At 39.1% G+C, this 23,063-nt stretch overlaps 2 protein-coding genes across 4 annotated transcripts in view; one reads left to right on the top strand and one right to left on the bottom strand.

The window, feature by feature from the left end:
- SLC9A2 (solute carrier family 9 member A2) overlaps positions 1 to 6,682 on the top strand; it is a 33,075-nt gene extending 26,393 nt beyond the window's left edge. For both annotated transcript variants that reach the window (XM_027718050.2, XM_039390547.1), the window contains exons 10-12: positions 105 to 236; positions 2,083 to 2,173; positions 4,213 to 6,682. In XM_027718050.2, coding sequence (XP_027573851.2) covers positions 105 to 236; positions 2,083 to 2,173; positions 4,213 to 4,583 — 594 coding nt within the window. In that variant the 3' untranslated portion in view covers positions 4,584 to 6,682. The remainder of the gene's footprint in view (positions 1 to 104; positions 237 to 2,082; positions 2,174 to 4,212) is intronic.
- Positions 6,683 to 11,504: 4,822 nt separating this feature from the next.
- Positions 11,505 to 22,148, bottom strand: MFSD9 (major facilitator superfamily domain containing 9). 2 transcript variants are annotated; one of them, XM_027718052.2, is made up of 6 exons: positions 21,654 to 22,148; positions 19,598 to 19,685; positions 18,246 to 18,289; positions 16,943 to 17,072; positions 14,952 to 15,161; positions 11,505 to 14,613 (listed from the first exon to the last, which is right to left on the bottom strand). In XM_027718052.2, exons 1-6 carry the CDS (start codon positions 21,750 to 21,752, stop codon positions 13,826 to 13,828), a joined length of 1,359 nt encoding a protein of 452 aa, XP_027573853.2. In that variant the 5' UTR covers positions 21,753 to 22,148; the 3' UTR covers positions 11,505 to 13,825. The 2 variants fall into 2 exon arrangements, with proteins under 2 accessions (XP_027573853.2, XP_039246482.1); XM_039390548.1 differs by lacking the exon at positions 21,654 to 22,148 and adding an exon at positions 21,393 to 21,633.
- Positions 22,149 to 23,063: the final 915 nt, after the last annotated feature.

Below are 23,063 nucleotides of genomic sequence, written 5' to 3'. Positions count from 1 at the left end.
TTATGAAAACATTAAAAGCAAAAAGCCTGTTTTGCCCTGTTCATATAGTTCAACACATTTGTCATCATGCTTTTCAGGCTGTGATCGCTGCTTTTGTATTTCAGACAATGTCCTACAACCGACATAGCCTGGCTGCAGATGCAAACGAAAAGCAGGCCAAAGAAATTCTGATCCGTCGCCGGCACAGCCTCAGGGAGAGCCTGAGGAAAACAAACAGCCTGTCAAGAGAAAGACCGGTACTTGCATTTTGTTTCTTTTTTTTATGTAGAAAGCAGTTCTTTGTAGCTAATTGTCATGCAGAAAAAAAATCTTCTGACATGCAGAAAAAAAAAATCCTGAATTTGGAAGACAACTATACATATAATGTCACCCTTCCACCTTGAGTTGCACACATTTGTGGGCCCCTTATTTGTGTTGACCACTTCATCAAAGCTTCAGTCTTGTAGAGTGTGATATGAAAATGGGATCTGATGACATAATTTTATCTTAGAGAAGCTGAACAGGCTCTGTACACAATGTACTTCTAAGGTCAGTATTCTCTATGAGTGTTTTGATGATGTGTGGATAGTTGAGGTAAAAATGACTTTAAAATAGAAAAACTATTTACAGTATGCTCCAAAATACGGGAAAGAGAGCTTTTAATTGAGTTAGTCAGAGTGAACTCTTCACTTGAAAAATGGTCATAAAATATAGTCAGGACTTCAGGTTTTGACACAGAATAGGGATACCTCTTCTACCTACAAGAACTGCTGTGGCAGGATAATATTTGGCTCTCTGAGGCAATCCTGCAATACCACACCGTAAACTTCTGACCATATTTGAATGGAGAATGCTGAATCAGCAGGGAAGCTGATTCTCCAAATCATATCAGGTATCAAGGAAATTAACCATCCTATAAATATGTATTTTCATGTTACAGGAATACTTAGTGACTGTTGTCTTAATGGATACAGTTGTCCATCAGCTGAGGCTGGAATAATGCCTCCAAAATTGCTGTATCTCATTACCAGGACTGCTGTGTGTTAATTGTGACAATAAGATTGTTTCTGAATGATTTCTTCCCTCTCAACCACAATTATGTATGTTGTCTTTGTCATACAAATACATGATTTCTAGGTGGAATAATGAGGAGACTCATCATGATTTTTGTGTCAGGGCGAGAAACAGGGTGACTTACAACTTTTTAAAACGCACAGGCTGTAATTTTAAAAATAATTATTCATACATAAATCCACCACAGAGGGAAGAGGAAAAAGAGAAAAGAGAGGAAAAGAAGAAAAACCCGAAGAGGAAAAATATCTCACAGAAAATACATTTCCTATCAGGTTCACTTTGAGTGTGCCACAATGAATGGTACAGTCAGAGGAAAGCTAGACTATAAAGTTTTTAAAAAATCTTTGTAACAAATTTAAGAAAGGATGTCCTTGAGAAACTTGAATTTTAAAAAAAGCAACTTGTCCTGGAAAGTACCTCTCATGTTTCAGGAAGTATGAGGTGTTCTCTGCTCCCCGGGTCTTTAAAGCTTATTCTGAGGAAAACAAGGATTTTATGCCCTGAACTGGTAAATGATCACGCTAGTTCCTAACTTCCCCATCAACTTCAGTGTGACTAGTCAACTGTATAAAGTCATTTATATGTATAAAGCACTTGCAGAATCAGAACACAGATTACTTCTTGTGCCCAAGCTTCAGTCTCAACCAAATTTTTGCAGCTGACTAATAAAAAGTTTCTAACATGGAGCTGCATGAATTGCCATGCTTGCAGTGTTTGCCTTCCTTAGGAAAACCTGTACAGACAAGGTTGAAGTTAGAGACCATATATTTATTAACTCTGATCTCAGAGGGCATATCACTAGGCTTTAATTTGATTAAACTGTTTGAGATTACACAGTCTTTGCCTTAGTTAGCACAGCAGTCAGCATTGAGTGTGTAGTAAAAGATCACATATTAGCTAATCCCAAACTATTCCCCAGCCCTTTAGCTACATAAACCCGTTCAAGCCTCAGATGTGTGTTTTAACACACATTATGCAGGTACACTAGTCTGCAGTAACTTAACATTTTTTGTATTTCTTCACACGCAGGCTGCTGCAAATACAAAAAGATTCCTTTCACTTCCTAAAAATACTAAACTCCCAGAGAAACTACGAGTGAGAAATAAAACATCTTCCAGAGGTAATGAAAAATTTTCTGCTGTCTCTTACTGTGCTGCAGTCATTTTGCATATATGGAAGGAAAGTTTTTCCAGGAATGATTTAGAGAAATCAGAATATTAGAGCATTAAAAGCAGTGGGTCCCTAAAGCAGGAATTTGAGTGTAGAGAAATGCCCTGGACAGCAGCATTTTGTGGGGTTTCTCACTTCCTTTTCTATAGTGGCATAGTCCTCCCAGCACATCTCCTCATGTGAGCAAGCAGCAGCCTGAAACACTTCTGCACCAGGAACACTGCTATGGCTCATTCTCCTTGCCTTTATTCCATAATGTCCAGATATCCCTCTTGGATTGTGAGGTTATATGGTTTCTTTTCTCACTGGGGTCAGGGTAGAGGACACTGCTCTGAGAACCAAAACAGAGAGGATAATGAGAACGTGAGGTCTGGTTTATAGTTCTCGTGAAGAACTTCTCAAAATGCTCTGGGTTACAAACGAATTGTTAATTTTTCCCCGCTGCATAAACTCACAAATGTTTTATATTGGAGTTCTTGAATTCTAACAAAAAAATTAAAAACAAAATCTGGAGGAAGACAGTTATTAGATGCGAAAACTTTACCCAATTCTGTATATTACTGGTTTGATTGATTTGATTATTACTGGTTGCATTACCATGCTTATACCGTGCTCAGGAGCATTTCCTTTCATGACAAGCTACCATCAAGATCTCTTGCTGGGAAGATTAAATCTCTGCAAAGTTACTAAATGTCCTGATCTCCACCCTAATTAGTTTTCCACCCTTCCTGGTTAATTTAGCAATAGAGCATGGTTTTGTCTTTTAATAATTACATCTTTGCTCTCCTGAATGTAGGATGCCTTTTATTCTGTAGTTATGTCTGCAGAGGTCACCTACCGTCATCTAGAATTAGAGAGAAAATGTGCCTCCAGATTATTCAGTTGTCAAAAAATATATTATTTGACATATTTAGGAGGGGAAAAGCCTGAAAACACAGTCTGATGAAGACCTTCCTTGATATATAATTATCTGGGTGAATGGACAATTACATGGTCATATATTTTGTTGACTCCTTCTTCACCTTTTTAAAAGAAATAACATGAAGGCTTCTAATGGAAGTTGTTATTATGACAGTTGCACAATACACAGTTCTTTACTTTGATATATTTAAAATATCATTTCTGACCTAAGTGTAAGAACAAATCAGAGGCATTCATAACTTATTGTTAAAATAACTATCAAATTACTCAAATGTGAAAGTTTTGATGAAGATGTTAATTCATTTTAAAGAAATCTGCTGAGAAGAAATATATGCACATGTGCACATCCAGGCAATCTCCAGCTTGGTTTACCTGGTAGTGATCATCTATGAGCATTCCCTAAACAATCATGCCAGCTTTCCCTTGGCCATTTTCTACCCTACTGTGAGCAGCAGAAATAGTCTGCACCACTTGCAACCTGTAAGATTTGCCCTGTGGATTTTCTTTCATGTCTGACATTCAGGCATATTAAGGATAGGATGTTTCCTCCCACCTATACATTGACCTTGAAAGATCCTTTGCTTGGTATTGCTGCTCCTTTTCCAGTCACATTTCTAGAGCCCCTGTACACGTTATGGTCTGGAAATGCCTCTCAGTTTAGATTTCTTGGGATATGAGGGTAAGAAATCTAATTTTTGTATCCTGCTTGGATGTAAGCAAGGAATAGACCCCAAGTACCTCAGAAAAAGACAGGTTTTCCAGATTCAGAGCCAGAACTGGGGAAATGTCAATTTAAACAAGGACGCACTTGGCAATCAAGGAGCAGCTGAGTGAGGCCTTTCTAAAAATCACAGTTTTGAGGGGAGAGGTGTTTGTAAGTCAAATCTGTCCTCTATACTGGTGGAGTTAAGAGGCTGTTGTTACTGGGTCTAATCAGAAAGCACCAAATTTAGGAAATAGAGGGAAACTTTTTTCTATGGCTACTAATGCTCAGTATGCTGTTATTTGAATATTCCTGGAACAGTTATATTCTGCACTTAAAATTTTAATTTTGTTTTCAATTAACAGTGGGTGACAGCAGTGACTCTGAGTTGGATGCCGCTACTACAGTGCTCAATCTAAGACCCAGAGCAGGGAAAATCTTGAGAGACCAGAGACTGAGACAGCAGAGGCCACTGCCTGAGTTTAGGGTGGAGTGGAAGAATGAAGTTGATGGAAGCCAGGATGGACGAGGAGAGCAGCAAGAACCAAGCACCTTGCCTCAGCCGTCCATTGGGTTCAGGCAGCCACTGCTCACAAGACCAAGATTTGGCACTTTAAGCAGGGAAGATCTGACTGCAGACCATGGGCCAGCAAGACCTATGCCACCACCACGGTTAGTTAGGCAGGCATCGCAAGGGGAAAGGCAGAGAAATAAGCCTGAGAACCAGCCGTACTGAACACAGCCAAAAGAGAACTATTGCTAATAAATCATGAACATACTGAATTAGAATTCTACACTATCTGATCAGACTGCAGGATCCATTAAAATAACCAAACAAGCCTCAATTTGGGTCTAACCACTTCCATTTGAGTAAAGTCAATGCCTTTAACTAAGTGAAAGGAATACTGGAACAATTGCAAAGCTGAAGACATTAAAAAGAATCATCTCTTTTATAAATAACTTATGGCAATGCTTTAATTTAATTTATTTCCACTATTAAGATAGTATGGAAATGTGCCTTATCGCCTTATGGAACCAAGTCATGGAAGTTCAATACCTAGTTATCCATTGAAAATCATTGTTGAAAGTCCAGTGATGAATGGATTCTTAAAAAAAAAAGTGTATCATTTCATGTTTTATTTATAACCAATAATACTTGTTTTAACCAGAGCTTTAGTATGAGTAACACTGAAAATTGCACAATGCACCTATCATATAGACTTCTAAAGAAGAATAAATATATTCCTGAAGCCTAGTTTGTTCGAGGACCTGTGATGCAGAAAAAGAGGAAGAAGAGAAGGAACAAGCTGTAGGGGCAGAATTGCAAATACAGCTTATATAAAGGACTCGCAACAGAGACAAGACCTGAATAGCTTGAATTTTTACTTTCTGAATTTTTGGCAATATGTTACCTTTGAAAGGTACTAAGGATCACCAAAGAAAAACTGAATTACCTTGGCTTTCACTAATGTCAGCAAGAGCTGAGAGCAACTAGCGGGACACCAGAAGGCCTAAAAAAAAGAAAACTTCAAGTGGATAAATAATGTTCTTAATCAAAATTGCTTTTTGCACCTTAGTTTCTTGGTTGCAATGCAAATACAGCAGTAGAATAGTTATAGAGCACTGCACGTAGACAAAGAGAGCAGTCTCCTGTTTGAGTCAGGGACCACTGAGACTCAAGAAAGCTTGCTCACTCATGCTTGTAACCCTGGTCAACTTGTTTTACTTTTTGTTTCCTCATCTATAAAAGAGGAAAGATAATCTTTTCTTTGTCTGAGCTATGCACTCCAAGGAACAGAAATGTTCCGTCTAATTTGTTTTTACAGAAAAGTAGCAGAGAGGGGCCCTGGAATCTGATGAAGTCACTGTGCACCTTAATAACATGGACTTCTTGATCCTAGTGTCAATGGCTGCCATTTGAAGGCATATGGGAAGGGAGGGTGCATTAAAATAAATGATACTCCTGTAGCTCTCAGGAATTTGCACTTTCTGTCCCACTTAATCTACGTACTAAGCTTGCATTAGCACAGATACACATTTCAGCACAATGCAGAAATCATTCTACTTGTTACAACATTGATAACTGTCATTGAAGAATGTACACTGTGAAATCATAACTGTTCTCTTTCATTAGCACATTTCTAAATCTGTGGGCAATACGATTAATTTTTTTATTATTTAAGCTTGTTTTGAAAGAACTATTAAAAATCAGAGTTTTCTTTTAAAATCACAGGGTAGATTTCTTTCAAATGATTGTGGGTGGGGTTGATAAATGGGGATTTAAGTCTTTGCTTCTTCTAACAGCTTTTCCAAAATATTTATTTCATGTGTGTATTTGAAATATCAAACCTTCCTAAGCTCATTCCTTGGCACAGGTCTTTTATTCTTTTTTTGCTCTGTTCCAGCTATGGAAGTTTCTGCTGTGTGGCAAATGCAAAGTCTAAGCTGCAGAGGGATGGCTGTGTGAATGCTATAATCTCAGTCAAAAGCTCATGGCTATTCTCAACAAATGATTTTTGTGGAAATCAATACTTACCTGTCCTTTAATGATCATCTCTTGTTTGGAAATATAATTGGGTTCAAACAAAGCCAGCAAGTTTTAAAAACAAATTTCAATTTGTCTTTCAACAGGAAAGTATGTTTCATCAGTAAAATTGTCAGTGAATGCTCTGTCACTGCATTATTGGGATCATATTTAAGTTAGAAAGAAGCCTCGAGTTTGGATTTCAGTTTTGAGACATCCTCCTTGCAGATCAGAATGCTTATATTAGGTGTTTTATATCAGGCCCATCTGAAATCTGACAAAATAAATAAATGTGAAATGTTGCACATAGACATTTAGTTTACTCTCTGTGGAGTTTTCTCATCCATGTGCTGGTAATGACCAAGCATTTGGCTTCTATCTGGGGAAAGCTGCCTTTTATTTTTTTTCAAATGGTCGTTATTTTTTATGGCACAATTTTAAATAATGAATGCAGGTTTCAGGAACCTTACTGCTATGCTGGTTGCCCATTAGTGCCGTGCATGCTCAGATCTTGGTACTTAAAGTGGTTGCCCCATAGTACAAGCACATCAAATTGAAGGTCGTTTTTATGAAATATAGTCTTAAACTCTTGGTGCTTCAAAACATCATAGCATGTTGCTACCTTTCCAAATCACTTTAGAATCCACAGAATACAAGCATCAAGGCACATCTCCAGCATGGTTACACTGTGAAGCAGTACTGCAAATCTCCTGGGACTCTGTGTCCTTGCAAGTACTCTCTGCCTTCCTCACTCCTGCTCCTCCCACCCTTTTCAGGCTCTGTTCCACTACTGCTGAATCAGACCCTTGTCATCTCTGGAAACTGATTTCCTGGGTGTTCTCTTATTCAGTAGCAATGACAGCAGCAGGTGACACAGTCAGTGTCACAGGTAACCCTTCTCATTCAGCTCTTGCTCTGGTTCGGGTCAGAGGTTTACCTTTTATATCTTTTTTTTTCTTTTCCTGCAGAATCAAAACAAGTTAGATAGCAGTTTTTGAACTTGCAGAGGAGACACTTCCTTCATCTTGTGTCAATGCGAGTTTGTCTGCTGGAGATGAAATGCCCAATAAATCTGTCCTCGAGCACCATCTGATGGGGAAAGTCATGTATTGACTGGGGATGTTTCTCACTTTTTCAGGAAACCACATCTTCAGCAGTGATGGGGAAACATGCCAAAGCCACATACAGATGTTTTGTTTCCAGATGGACTACCCAGTACACTCTGTAGTATAAATATTTTAGTGTGTTTTCGATGAAGCAAGTTCAGTTTTACAGTTTTAGGGAAAATATATATGTTCCACTCTGAATTAGGGTTTTCTGAGAATTTCTTTCCCCCTTCAGCTGCTGAGAGGCCTATAAATTGAAAGTAAATAGATCAGAAAGTAGGTATAGCAAGGGCTAGAGTAGATAGACATCCAGTTATCTGTTTTAGGTAGATATATGAAAGAAAAAACAATATTTTGCCATGAAAGGCAAAATTTTAAGGGCTGTCCTTCTTGGTACTAAAGTATAATGCAAACTTCACTGAAACCAGTTCATCAAAAGAAAACTGTGCTGCCTAACAATTTAGTAACTTAGAATATCCTTCTCCACTAATGCTACACAGAAATCACATGGAAAAACATAGTTAAAAAAAATTGCCAAAATAATATGTCTGTTGTTGTGAAGAGTATCTTGGGCTCTCTGGGAGCAAACACACTTCACCCTCCACCAACTTTCTGAAGAGTTGCCAAGTCCACCAATTCCAGACATCAGCTGATGCTGCAAGAAATGTGCCATTTCCAAAATTCTCCAAGTTCTGCCAACATTTCCCAGCCTCTGAAGAAAAGATGAAGGATTGTGAAATTAGCTGGAGCAATGCTTTTTGTACTACAAGAGCTCTGATCCTATAAAAATATCCTTGTAAGTATGCATAAAACATGACATCTGCAATACACAGTCCCAGCCATGCCAACAATAGATCAGAGGCTCAGGCCAGAAAACATGGAGGAGGGGGTATCAAGTCCAAGCATGAGAAGGAGGAACCACTTTAGAACACAGTATAGAGAGAAATCATGGACTACCTGATTCAGGTGCTTTTTAAATCCAGATTAGTAGAAAGACTAACAGTCTTTTTTTTAGCCCTTTTTTCAGCAGATCATGATACAACTTACACTTTCAAGATAAACCTGCAGCTGTGCTTGACATTGTCTGTTGTATGAATGGCTATGAAGACTCTCCTAAAACTTTCAAGTCAAAGAGTTTCATCTCCCTCCTGGCCTATCTATTAGATGGTCAGACAATTTATTAAACAGGGAGAGATTGGTTTAGCATTATTCCTTTCCCAAGATGGCAAACCCTGAATGGCTCCCACACAGCACTGACATGCTTTGGAAACCTTTTCATCCTGTGAGACGTGGCAGAATATGGGGGACAGAAATTGCAGAAGGGAAGGCAGTAGTTAGATGGCTGCTCTGGTGACCTTCAGTGGTTCATGTGCTCAGGTTTAAATTTGTCATTTGTTACAAGAGCACCCTTATTGCCACAGGTTTTGTTTCAAAAAGTAATTTTTTTTGCCACAAAAAAGAAAAGTAATTTTAAATACTCCAGTTTACTTAATTTATTTTTCATCTATTACACATTTGAAAGGATGGAAGACTGTTTCCTACTGTGAAGCACATTTCAGAAAAAAGTTCTTTGATGCTGAGATTTAAAATAATTAGAACTTTGGATTAATTTCTCTTTGTAAATTAACACATAAATTTTTCAGGACTTCCCTTTAAAGCAAGCTCTACACTCTTTCATTTTTAAAAGCAGTCTGACCTCCACTCACAGTCATTTGATTCTTAAAGTTCGGGCTCCAATATACTCCCTTACAAGATTCATGATCAGCTCTTTGTGAATAAATCTTCAGTATTACAGCAATAACAGCACCGGCAAGTCTTGGGTTTTCAAACGCCAAATCACCAAGCTATAAAGGATCATTTACTTCACAATATCCCACAACACCCGTAACCAAATGGGGACTGGCAGCACCTCCACATACCCACAGAGGTTCCCATCAGCAGGGATGTGATGGCACTACAGAGTGGTTGAAGTAACAAGCACGCCAGTTCATAAGCAACCCTTGTCCTGTTTTGTTGCTGTATTACCTGCTCAATAATCAACCTGTTCTCAGAAAATGAGAATGGTAGTGACCCTTGTGATGGTGCTGTGTTGAGTAAATTTAGAGGAAAGAAAACTAGACAAGAAACTGAATTCTGCAGAATTGGTGTATTGGGTTTGCATTGCAAGGTTCAAGTACCAGGGTGGCTATAAAGGTGCTTCTCTGAGAAGCTGCCAGAAGCTTCCCCTATGTCCAACAGAGCCAATGCCAGCTGGGTCCAAGATGGACTCACTGCTGGCCAAGGCCATCAATCAGTGATGATAGTAATGACTCTGGCATAACACATTTAAGACAGAAAAAAAAAAAGGTTATTGTGCAGAAGTAATTGTGGCCAGAGAGGAGTGAGAATATGTGAAACCATTCTGCAGACCTCGAGGTCAGTGAAAAGGAGAGGGAAGAGGGGCTGCAGGCACCGGAGCTGAGATTCCCCTGCAGCCCATGGTGAAGACCATGGTGAAGCAGGTGTCCCCCTGCAGCCCATGGAGGTCCACAGGGGAGCAGATATCCACCTGCAGTCTGTGAAGGAGCCCTATGCTGGAGCACATGGATGCTCAAAAGAAGGCTATGACCCTGTGAGAAACCTGCACTGGAGAGGGCTCCAGGGACCTGTGGACCCACAGGGAGAGGAGCCCATGCTTGAACAGGTTTACTGATAGTACTTCTAACTCTGTGAAGAACCCATGCTGGAGCAGCCTCTTCCTGAAGGACTGCACCATGTGGAATGGACCCACGCTGGAGCAGTTCATGTGCTGTAGTCTGTGGGAAGGACTCACGTTGGAAGAGCCTGTGGACAACTCCTGTGGGAGGGACCTCAGCTGGAGCAGGGGAAGGACTCCTGTCCCCGAGGAAGAAGCAGCAGCAGAAACATGATGAACTGACTGTAACCCCCTCTTGCCCAGCTCCCTGCACTGTGGCAGGAGAGGAGGTAAAGCGCAGGAAGAACGGAGGGGAGCATGTGTGTGTGGAGAAGGTGTTTTTAAGATTTATTTTACTTCTCATTATCCTGCTCTGATTTGATTGATAATAAATTTAATTAATTTCCCCAAGTCAAGTCTGTTTTGCTCATGACAGTAATCAGTTTGTGATCTCTCCCTGTCCTTATCTAAACTCACGAACCTTTTGTTATATTTTCTCTCCCTTGTCCAGTTGTGGAGGGGAGTGATACAGTGCCTTTGGTGGGTACCTGGTGTCCAGCCAACCAGGGTCAACCGACCACAACTGGTATGTTTATAAAGGATCTCTTCAAATGTATACAGCCTACACCAGCATGAAAAAAATCTTACATTTGCTTCATCATTTAAAAGCAACAAAATCAGTGCATATCATATGCTACCACTGTTTTACAGATATAAATTAATATCCTATATATGTAGTATCTTCAACATGGCCTGATCAAAACTGTCAGAAAAGTCACTTTTACCAAAGTGAAAATTTTGAAAAGCAAAAAGCAAAAACCCCCCCAAACAACCAAAACCAAATCATGCCCCTACCCTTCCTACATGCCCAAGGAAACCAAGCCAAAATAAAGTAACAGCAAGTAAGAGAAAAATCTTAATTTGCAGTGATTTGCTGGTAGAAACTCTTTTCCTTTAGTCCATATTCAGATCTCTTTTGTTACAGTCTTTAGATAGGACAACTGGATTCAAGAAACTGCCTAGTAATTCAGTAGTTTGCCCACTAGACTGTAGCCAAAAATAGCTGCAGCTGCTCCTCCCTCAACTTGAAAGGGGGAGTCACATCTCATCTCTGGGAACATCACTGAGTCATCATTCTTTGAACTCACACAGTTATGGCAACTAAGAGGCAACACAAGGGACATGAATGTGGTCTCCAGGCACTAGGAACAGTAACTTTAAGCACTTCATCCCAAAATTGCTAAGTTCTTCTTGGTTGAATCCTTGGTCCCTGTGCTTTTTATGTGAAATGCAGGCAGATTCAAATGATCATATGAGTCATGGTTTGAAGAAAAAAAAAATCTGCACTTCATATTGGGTTGAACAGTTCTGTATTGTGCTGTAGTTTTAGCAGAGGAAGAGGGGAAAAAGCACAATGACAAAATGATGCATGTGGAATGTCACTTCATTTCTAATCCTTAAAAAAAAAAATTATTGAAACTTTTCTGATCCTGGGGCTGTATAAAGAAGGTGTGTTTCTGTGGCACCTCAGAAATCATTCTGGCCTACAGGTTAAAAACTTACCTTCTGTAACATGTATTACAACATGCCCCCAAGACCACAGGCTTTTGCAGATTTCTCAATTTTAGTATTTAATTTCATTTTTATTTAGCTTATATGGAACACCATTTTTCAAAATAAAACAAAAATATTTGCTTACAGGGGAAAGCACATTTTTCACTTATGTATAAACCAGTGAAGTTGTAAAGATTTTGTAAAAAATATTCAGGCAGTTGTATGTGTTAGTATAAGTGTTTACAGAAGTCAGACTCATTCAGTGCACCACCTCAGAAAGGTAAATGTTACCTCATATAACCAACAAGTATTGGAAAATTACTAAATCATTCATATATATTAATTTTTGAAGCTTTTTTCCTACTCATTTCCTTTACCCCTTGCTAGAGCTGAAAAACAGAAGTCCCTGAAAAGTTTAGGTAAAGAAAAAAAAATATGAAACGAAAGAAAACAGGAAAATTAGGGCAACAATGTTTTGAGGCATCTACCAAACAAGGCAAGAAAAGATAATACACTTGAAAATGCCTCAAGTTCCTCAGGAGAAGATTATTGTAATAAAGAACTCTGAGGATATGTACTGAAATCATAGCACTAATAAGACACTGATTATGTCAATATGTAAAATTAAAACAATTCCGTTTTATATATATATATATATGTACGTACATATATATATATATTCCCATGGTGCTGCTACTGGAATATTTCAACAAATATCTGAACACTAGCAGGCACTGGAAAAGGTAAAGAAGAAAATGAAAATAAAAAATGCAAAACACCATCTGTGACTCACCTGAAGTAGCAACAGTGTTTGTAGAGATGTGTTCAAGAAGATAACTAAATTGTTTTTCAACAAACCCTCCCTCAACCCAACAATTACATATAGTTGACTTTGTACTTTCTTTAAGTATTATTAGGAAGAGCATATGAAACCTTATCAGTGAAAAATACATTTTTCCTATGTTTCAAATGAAATACAAACACTGGTGAGTGGCAAGTAATACGAGCTTGAAGAGTAAATAGCACAGGACTGCTAAAACTTCCAGTATAGCTCTGAGAGTAACCTCTCATTAATTAAGCCATGCACTCAACCAATGAGTAAAATACAAACAAAAATTTTTCTCTTGTCACTGAAATGTCACTTATGCCTGAGATGAGAGAGGATGAGAGATTCAAGATCCATGAACTACTGCTAGTTGCTCCAGCACATCTTTACAGTCATTCAAAAGAATTAAGAGGGAAATTTATTCTTAAATTGAAGGTTGGAAAACTGTACAGGAAATAATAACAAATATTTATGACAAAATTGAGCAGTAGAAGTTATTACTAAACAGAAACCATCAGTTCAAATTTCAATAAAACTTACATTCAGCCTCAGTTTCAGTCTGAATCGGCTTGTATAATTTTAAAATTGTCCACTTTAGGTCTTCTAATACACGAAGTTAGCATATACCCAGTTCTGTTACCTGGGAAAGACCAGGAATCAGCAGGGGTTGGATGACTATCCCAAAGTGCCTGATCATGGTGTGCAGCAAGTTTTGTAGACAAAGTATGCTTCAAAAAAATCACATAAGCAAACACCTTATTAACTGAGCTACTGTCACAGAAGACAAATGGCAACTGACCACAGCATAAGAAATTAAGGCCAACAAGCATATTGCAAATTCTCCTTCTGATTAAATAACAAATATCCACCTCTGATTAAATAATAAGAATCAATTTTTGTATTTTAACAGTCTCTCAATCTAAACACTGTTTAAAATATGAGCTACAAGCAGGATCCGTGCATTTCATGATATTCTTTTTTCCCCCTAAAAAAGGGTTAAAAATCCATTTAAAAAAAAAATCACAGGCAGTACAATATAGCAACATAGCAACACTGGTCCCCCTTACAAATGTTCTAGTGGTACCAGTTAGAATAACATTTATCTAGAGTTAACAGAAAACCAGCATTGTCCTCCTTTGTTTTTACAAACCTGTTGTACGGCTTCCCCGTAGATCAGCACCCTGCAGCAGAAATACTTGCCTCCACAAGAACACAATGTGCCCTCTTAAAAGATCATGTAACCACTGTACAAGCCTGGCAGGTGAAGATACATCTATGCAATCCAAAATTGTGCCTACTGATTTTTTAACTTCACATTTCCATGACTACAGTATTTTTGTTTGTTTGCATTCATTATCAGAATAGCTACTAAAGCTAGTCCAACAGCTAGACTTGGAGGGCCACAAGGACTGAACTCCTGCGCAATTCCAGAAAGGAGTGGGGCAATTATACGTCCCACTGATGTCACAGACTGTCCAACACCTAGAAGTGTGCCACTGGCCTCATTCCCACCAATGGTCAATTCAAGATCAATGATACAAGTACGACCTATAGTAGTTGAAAAGGCTAAGAATGTGGAAGACAAAATGACCATCCATATGTTCAACGCTGATGCATACAGGAGAATCAGCATACAGGTGAAAGTGCTGGAGTGCAACAGAACTCTGTAAGTGTTATGCTGATAGAGCCTTGTTATTGGTCCGAGCAGACAACCAGCCAGGACTCCAAGTGCACTGCTATAGCTCGTTAAGTATCCAGAGAACAGTGGTTTCACTCCAAATCTCTCCTCCAAGGCCAGAGTGAAATTGCTATAGTACAGCAGTATAGCCACAGACATCAGAAACCGCACTAAAAATATATCCCACAAGTTAGAGCATGCAATCTCTTTAATCTTCTTCAACACTGTTGCAACTTGGATCCACGGAGACTGGAAAACATTATTGTTTGTCACAGCTCTATTAGCTGCTGATTTGAAGTGCAGGTCATTATTTGCTTTTGCTGCGAAACTATTTGTTCCTCTGTCTTGATGATGTTCCCGGTTGCCAGTGTTTTCTTCATTCCAAGGTAACATCCAGACAAGAGCTATGTATATCAAGAAATCATTTTATTTCATTCAATTGCATCAACTTTACATAAAAGACATTAATTTGACTGTAACAATTCAAAAAAGGACTTCGACAATAATTTCACTTAAAAAATGTAATCATTAAGGCTAGTGTTATTCACAGTATCAGTTCAATTTTTAATGCAGTGAAAGCAACAAAGGAAACAATGAAATGCCACACTCATACCATATGAACAAATCTAAAGACTAAAGCAAAAATTCTGAGTTCTAGTCTTGATCTTTAGGCACATCAAAAGTTCCTATTTGTGTCTGAATGTAAAGGGACCCAAGATGCAAAATGTGACATATAACTTACCACCATTCAGAAGGAAGATAGAGGCACAGATGAAGGATGTTTGATAAAAGCCACTTTCCAACTCTGCAAGGTAGCCACCAACCACAGGCCCCAGAATGAAGCCCACACTAGAGGCTGCATTGAAGCGTCCCATTACCAAAGGGCGGTCTCTCTCCGAAACCAAGTCAGAAAGCAGGGCTTTAGAGATAGAGAGCGTGTGTTTGAAAACACCTGCAACACAATATAAACAAAATAACAAACATGTATTGTTCAAAAGATTAAAGACGACAGAAGCTATCAGAAATAGCAATGAGCAAAATCTGTACGATTTATATTTTTAAGATCCCATTAATCACAAATTCTTCAATGCTAGAGCCACGCAGCACACTGGGCCATGACCATAATCCTGACTGTTTAAGGATTTGTACTTAGGAATCAAAATTATTCAGGCATCGGTGTCAAAGAGTGCTCCTGCAGCCCTGATGAAAGAAGTAACTAAGTCATGTGCTGAAGCACTCTAGGAATAAAATAGCTGCTAAAAGAGGAACTTTGATGGAGTGGAAATGGCTTGTCTGTTTATGGACATAACTCTGTACCAACTTGGCTGAATATGAAGAGTGCCAAGATTGTAACACACCAAGTTCATATGGGAAACTGGTGGGTGGCAAAAGAAGAGCACAGAAGGTTAGGCATACTGCAAGAATATTAATAATGCAATCTTTTGTGTGGCTTCCCTCTGACCATGGCAATGCTGTCACAGTCACTGTGATGTCAGGATTAAAAAGTACTACACCTACTACTCATCTAATCAAATTTCAACCAAGCGATTCATTAGTAAATTGTCTTTAAATTAAGAAACAATATTAGGAGTTCTTAAATTAAAACTATGGTCCATAAAAGTGCCCTTTAGTAATAGCACTGCTTATTGTATCAGAATATATCCAGTAGGTGTTCAGCTATTTTAAGAACTCTGCTACAAACCCTGGCACAAACTTCACTTCTGTGCTGCAAACATACATGCTTTTGTACAACATAAATGTTTTGGTTGAAGCAATGACCTAAAACTTCAGCCGAATTTTCTAGTATCACTTTGAGGTATATTTTCAGCATTAAAAAAACCCCAACACACATATCATTCCATTCTCCATCGCAATTGCAGGCCAAGATTTTCAGCAGTCACCCAGTATATTGTGTACCTAAGACTAATTTTACAATAGCCTCTTTCAAGATATTGCTGCACTCCTGTTCTCATAAATTTCAGCCATTCAAGGCGGCATAAAAGTTGTGACAGTTGTTGAGTATACATTTATCCTGGTTTCATCTGGATAGAGTTAATTTTCTTCTTGGATGTAGGATGAGAATAATGTTGATAACACAATGATGTTTTAGTTGTTGCTGAGCAGTGCTTACCTTAAGTCAAGGGCTCTTCTGCCTCTCACCCCATCCCACCAGTGTGTATGCTGGGGTGCACAAGAAGGTGGGAGGGGACAGAGCCAGGACAGCTGACCCCAGCTGGCCAAAGGGAGATTCCACATCATATGGTGGTGTGCTCAGCATACAAATGTGTGAGGGCCGTTGTTTAGAAACAGCCTCAGCACTGGTCAGCGAATGGTGGGAAACTGATTGTGCATCACTTGCTTTGTATATTCTAATTCTTTTTTATTATTACTATTTCTTTCCTTTTCTGACCCATTAAACTGTCTTTAATTCCACCCATGAATTTTACTTTCTTAAATTCCAATTGTCTCCCACATCCTACTGTGGGAGGGGGAGTGAGTAAGTGGTTTTATGGAGTTTAGCTGCCTGGTGGGTTAGGTCACAACAACATTTCAAATTATTTTCAAGAAAAAGTAATGAGAATTCTTGATTTGTAGAGATTTTTCCGTTATTAAGGTTTAGTTGGTGCTGCTGGGTCATGATGTAGTCACCCACATATCATGATTTTTCCTGTAGTAACTCTCAAGCTAAGACTACAGGGAATTTAAACTGCAAAATGCCAAGTGTTTACTCACCTACAGGGACTCTAGAAATGGCAAACAGCAACACAGTGGTGGATGTTCCAAGAAGGAAGTAACCCAGTGCACTGAGAAGAATACAAGCAAGCAAGGAATACTGTCTTCCTACTATATCACTCCAGCAGCCCTTTAACAAAGCAGAAAGAAAGATTAGCTTTTTATAACACTAAGCTATGTACAGTGAACAATCAGTACTTCTAAATTAAATTGAGAAAAGAGATCAAAGGACTGTCAATAAAAGCTTAATAAGTTTACTGCACAACATTCCTAAGTGCTCAAAATCTGGAAGTCCCCAGCAGAGTTCTGCCCTGTTGGCAGTGCACCTGTCAAAACTATGATTCCACTTAATGCTATGTATACAGGTTTTTAAAAAACAATTTCTCCCTTTTAAAAATAGTCCTGCAATTCATATTAGCAGTAGTGGTCTTCTGAAAATCTTATCATAACCAACCACAAATATTTGTTTGCATTGATGTGCACTAGACACCTGTTGAACATCCTAAAAGGAATGATCCTAGATATGAGAAGTTTGTCATCCGAGTGCGTAGGTAAGAAGTAGTTATGAGAAGGGTAAACAGAAAACTTGCATTTAGTATGCTTATAAATCAGTATGATTCCAAAAAGGAAATAGTTTTTTAAGAAAGTAGACAATGGTCTTGCAGTTCAAAGAAAATGCCACAAGGCTGGCAAATTATCCCAGATGGCCTGGGTAACAAACCCTGAAACAGTTTTTTCATGAGATGTTCGAAATCTGCTCCCCTGAAAGCTAGAAAACTAGTACCAGGGTAATCTTAGGATGTAAAAAACCAATAGCTAATAGAAAACAAAGCCAAACAAAGAGCAAAGATACAATGCATTAATTTAGACCATATGTTAAATTACAAGGCACTGCTCACTAGGCATGGAAAGTGAAGTAGATAACAGGCTTATGAAGGGCTTCCTCATGAGACTGTTTTTGGATAGGTTACTGCACTGAAGGCAACTGCTTTACCAGCACCAATGCTGAAGAAAACCCTGTGTGACTGTGACGTGCTCAGTAACGTATCTGAGCCTAAATCCGTATTCTAATTTTTGTCTAAAACTGTATTCTGTTTGAGTCTGAAAAATCTGGCAATTCACTATAAATGAAACAAACATTTTTCACACAAACTAAAACCTGGTTCCTCCAACCAAAAATGCTTATAAGAGCACTTTATGCATTTTCAAAATGCCAAGAAACACCATTATTAGCCTCATTCTTTTTCCCCCCTACAATCCATAGAAATACCAATGTGCTCTGGAATGTAGTGTTAGAACTCACCACAAATGTGCTGGAAAACAGTTGCATTACACCATAGAGAGATCCTAAAACAAACAAAATACCAGTATTAAAAATTAAACTTTTTTTTTAATGAAAAATACACAAAATTTTAAATGATAAAAAATGAGAGAAATTCTGGGAATAATTTACTGGAAGAATGGGAAGAGGGAGCATGACAAACCAAAGGTAGTGTTTCAGGAATGACAAAACAAAAGTGCTGAAAACTTGTAAAACTATGTAAGGTAGAATGATGTTGCTTTGTATAACAAAGCAACAGATACAACAGCAACAAAACAGATGCATGCATTTATGGTTGCTTTCTCAGAACTGGAAGAGAATTTCATTACTGGGAGGGACTAATTATTTTCCACTTGGCACTTCAACCCACTGCAAGGCGCCACAGATACCTTGAAGAAACCACAGACCGTACTTTGTCATTTTGGAGGCTAGGAGTTTATCAGCACTTAGAGACAGAAGAGAATGAACGAAGAGAAGCAGAGAGAAATATCTGCCAGAGTCTCTTATTTATAGGAATACATCTCAAATCCCAGGTTTTTTTAAAGTTAAAAATCAAAGCAAACTGTTGAAATGAAGACATATTTCTAACTAATTGTTGCTTAAAATAATGCTGTCAAGTCAGTGTAGAACCAGAATTATTTCGTGAAAAGTGCTAAAATAGAAAAGCAATACAATAAAAAACTGAATAACAGAGCCTATGTCAACCACACATAGCTATAAAGAATATCATACTTGTATCACTCCAAATCATAAACAGTACCATAAAATGTACTTTAAAGAACTTTAAACCCACAGAGCTTACCTTACGACTTAATATGTTAAGATAAAACCCCTAATCTTCAGAATTTACTTGTAAAAACTCCTTAAAGTGAATAAATATTTTGCCAAGACAGCTGCAAGGATTTTAATCAAAATGGGAGCAATCGTGGGCTTTGGAAACCTTTGGAGAACCAGCTACAGAAGTACTGTTTGCAGAGTCTGTAAATAACAATAAAATTAGAAGCAACACCTCTAGCTCTCTAAATTGCTGAGCTGTGAATTCTTGGACGCTGGAAAAGCATCTGTACAAATGTTACTCCAAGCTTTCCTTGTTCTTTCCAAGTGTACTCTTTCCCATGTGTGTGCCTTTGGCTACTGTCAGTATGCAAGTTTGGACAGATCTATGGGTCTAACACAGTATGGCTGCCCTTACAGTTTTACTAGGAAATTGTCCTTACTTACTTTGAATTGTGCTATTAGCAAGGAAGAATTATGTTACAAAGTCCAACTTGCAGTAAGGCATAATCCAGGCCTTATCTTATTCTTTGGTAAATCAGTCAAGTACTACAACTCACCTATTATTCCGGCCACCGTATGACTTGCTCCTAGAGATTTGATATGAAGATTCATTAAAGGAACAACCATGCTCACCCCAAATAAATCCTGAAAAAAAGGCAGAAAAAGTTTTAATAACTTCTACAAAGATGATAGAAACCTAGATTAATAACAGCCAACATTCAAAAAAAAAAGTAAATTACCTCCATATCAACACAAGGTTAAAAGAAAAATAATTTTTCATGGTCAACATGGTATGTTGCAACCTCTTCAGTGCATCAAGTATGTACAAAATTACAAAACACATAAACTGAAAGATAAGGATTGCCTCTTGGAGGAGTTAAACTTATGAAAACATCAGTCCTCTCCCCCCCTCCAGATACAATCCTTCTCAAGATACACATTTAAACATTAAATATTTCTTTAATATATATTAAACTTTACCCATTTAACAAGAAAAGTACTTGGTGCCAGTATTTTAAATTCGAAGTTGTCTGTAATTTCAATGACCTAAAAATAATTTTTACTTGTGCAAAGAAAGTATATTTTGAAAAACTACAGTATTTCAACTCAACTGCAATGGGGAAGAAGCTATGATCTAAACCTACTTACACCCCTGTGTATAGCTTAAATGTAGTGAAAAGACAGAAACATGAAAAAAAAAAGAAGAAAAGTATTTGTGAAAAACATTTTGTAAGAGGAGGGAAAAGGACACTGCCCATCCTGAACAGCACAAGGATCTCCTGATCGTTCCTTTTGCTTTTTTCCCTTTTGTTAAGCTCACCACAGTGACGTAGTAGTTCTTCCACTACTACTACAATCTGACACAGCATCTACTGTCCCTTGGAGAAGATCTATCGGAGCAAGATCACCTTTCATCAGCAACTGCTTGAACTGGACTACTCCAAAGCCTGATTAACTGTAACAATGTGTATCCCTAAATTCTCACAGTCTGTCATTAATTATCTTTTGATGCTTGAAATTGAGACTTACAAGGTTAGAATCATCATTAAATACATCAGCATTAACAAAAAGAGTACATGACTTCCAAACACCTGCAGTAACAGTCTTAGGTGTCATCTGCAAACCCAAAGGAGGTTCAGTGACCTCGTCCAGGTTATTAATAGAGACATTAAAAAGAACAAGGCTCAGAATATACCGTGGCAGTACTGGACTTGTCATAAGTGTGCAGGTAGAGCAAGACCCATTAACCACCATCCTCTTATGGGTAATTACTTCTCATTTCATGTGTAATTTCTTATGTTGAATGACGGATATCCTGTATTTGCCTGGCTACAGGAAGCTTGCATTACAAGCAACAGCTCCGTATTATATCAGGACACTCCACACCTCTAAAAGGACACTTTGTTGACATCTGTGTGTGCTCTGGCTCCGTGTCAGCAAGATATTACAGGGCTGGAGAACCACAGTGTGTAAAAGTTAGTTAAGAAGCAAAGCTTGTTCTAACACACCTTCACCTGGAGTATTTGGTCCAGGACACAAACTGACTAGGTTGTTTCTACTGCCCAACCTAAGGGTAGGTAAGACAGTATCTCGACGTTTCAAAGTGCAAATTCGTACTCACTTTGTATTTACTTTCCAAGTAATCCCTTCTAATTTCAAATGGCACTTTCCTGGGGCTAGTGAATCAATACAGAATATGATCCATCTTTAAAGTCTATATTCTCTCAGATTTTTCCTCTAGAAAAAAACATGTTCAGTGTTTCTTTTTTTTTTTTTTTTTAACATAAGTTTACGTCAAGCACGGGTATTTCACAGGGACCAGCTCTCTTATAAGCACAAGGCAAGACTCACCTTTAAAGGCGCTGCGCTATTCCATGGCACGCACAGGATAAAAACACGACCCCTGTATCAAACTGCAGGGCTGTTCGCCCGGATAAAACAGCACAGCCGCTACACACCACTATCGCTACAAGCATCCCAACTCCCCGAGGAGCAGCTGCAGCGATGTACCCCAGAACCCAGCAGCGGAAAGGATTCCCTTCTCCGGGCGCGGCCGCCCGCCCCAGTCCGCGCGGGAAGGCACCGCGGCCCTCCCGCCGACTCCCCGCTCACCAGGAATCCCACCACGTAGAGGCAGCGCACGAAGCGCCCGGACCGCTCCGGAGCCCCCGCGGCTCCCTGGCCTCCATCCTCGTCCTCCTCCTCCTCCATGCGGGCACGGTGGCCGCGCCGGGCGTGCGCAGTGCCGGCGGCGCGGCGGAAGCGCGGGGGTGGCGGGACAGGGTTCGGTGTTTTTGTTTGCGTTAGGCACCGTGTTCTCCGCGTTTCCTCCTTTATAGGCGAAGAGGACGAAGAGTAAAAAGATCTGTGCTTCCACGCCACAGGACTTTGCCCTTCCCGCCTCTTCTTGCGTGTTTGTGCAGGGGAGTTTTGCAACCCGTCACGTCAGGGCCTGAGGCCCCAAGGAAGCAGGAAGAGCGAGATGGAGCCGACGGGCAGAATATGCCGTAGGAGCGTGGTGCTGGATCTCCTGCACCGTTCTCGAGGTCGTTGCAGAAAGATGACTTTTGAGCCTATGCACCTCCGAGCCTGCCTGCTCCATGGGGAATATCCATGGGAAAAATGGCTGCGTCCCACCGCCAGTGCTAGTGCTTGGCCCTCTCACAGAGGCTCAGCCCGGTGCCAGCACCAAGTGTTTCTGGCAGCAGTGTTTTCCTGCCTGGCTGTGTGGCTCGTGATAGTGGTACTGCCCAGGGAAGAAGAGCATCCCTCTTTCTGCTTAGCACACCGCTGTGCTGTATTTTCATTAAACGTCAGGGATAGCTGGAATTGTTGATAATTGTTATAATGCATTTGCATCCAGAGAAGTAAAACACCATTCTTAAATTTCTCAGATGCACAGGTGGAAGCTTTTGTCACATGCAAAATACCTTTATGTTGGAGGCAGAAGTGTTCTTTTATATAGTTGTTAGGCCAGGGATCAGTGAAAGGGCTGCGGTTTTAAATACTTACAAAAAACCACAAAAGGGAGCAGGAGGTGCTGTAACTTGTTTTTAACTATCAGTAAGAAGAAACTATTGAAAAATGTTGATGACTTGTAAAAGTTAGCACCAGTTGGTAAAGTTTGAGAGTGATCATTCCATAACTGACAATAGCATGACTTCAATTCTATCTTTGTGTTTTCAGAAGAAATAAATATCACAGGGCTGAGGTTCTTTGACAGATTTAGGTCACAAAAAAGGAGAGGGAAATGTGATTTTCCCTATGGTTATGAAGAATTAAGCTGAAAAAAACCCAAACATGTAAGGCAAGACATATTTCTAGATATGCAGCTTATTTGTAAGATACCAAGGCAAAGCTTAGACTAGTATATGTATAGGGACAAAGATGTTATCAGAGTCTCCAGAATAACTCAGTTGTTTAATGTTCTAGTGACTGTGATGTTTTATGATTGGGTTAACCAATACATCCTGTTAATTTATCTCTCTGAGGCCACTTGGAAGAAAAAATCCTCTCAGTGAG

The sequence above is a fragment of the Pipra filicauda genome, unplaced genomic scaffold (genome assembly GCF_003945595.2).
Source record: "Pipra filicauda isolate LSUMZ 115617 unplaced genomic scaffold, ASM394559v2 scaffold83_size3615187_pilon, whole genome shotgun sequence".
Taxonomy (NCBI): Eukaryota; Metazoa; Chordata; class Aves; order Passeriformes; family Pipridae; genus Pipra; species Pipra filicauda.
This window is presented reverse-complemented; position numbering and strand designations above follow the sequence as displayed.

Excerpts from the sequence above, each read along its gene's own strand:
- MFSD9 (XM_027718052.2), bottom strand. The coding sequence starts at position 21,752 with ATGGAGGAGGAGGAGGACGAGGATGGAGGCCAGGGAGCCGCGGGGGCT. Across the intron at positions 18,290-19,597 it reads TACGGTGGCCGGAATAATAG|GATCTCTCTATGGTGTAATG; the intron begins GTGAGTTGTAGT and ends TGTTTGTTTTAG. Across the intron at positions 15,162-16,942 it reads CATTTCTAGAGTCCCTGTAG|GTGTTTTCAAACACACGCTC; the intron begins GTGAGTAAACAC and ends ATTGTGTTGCAG.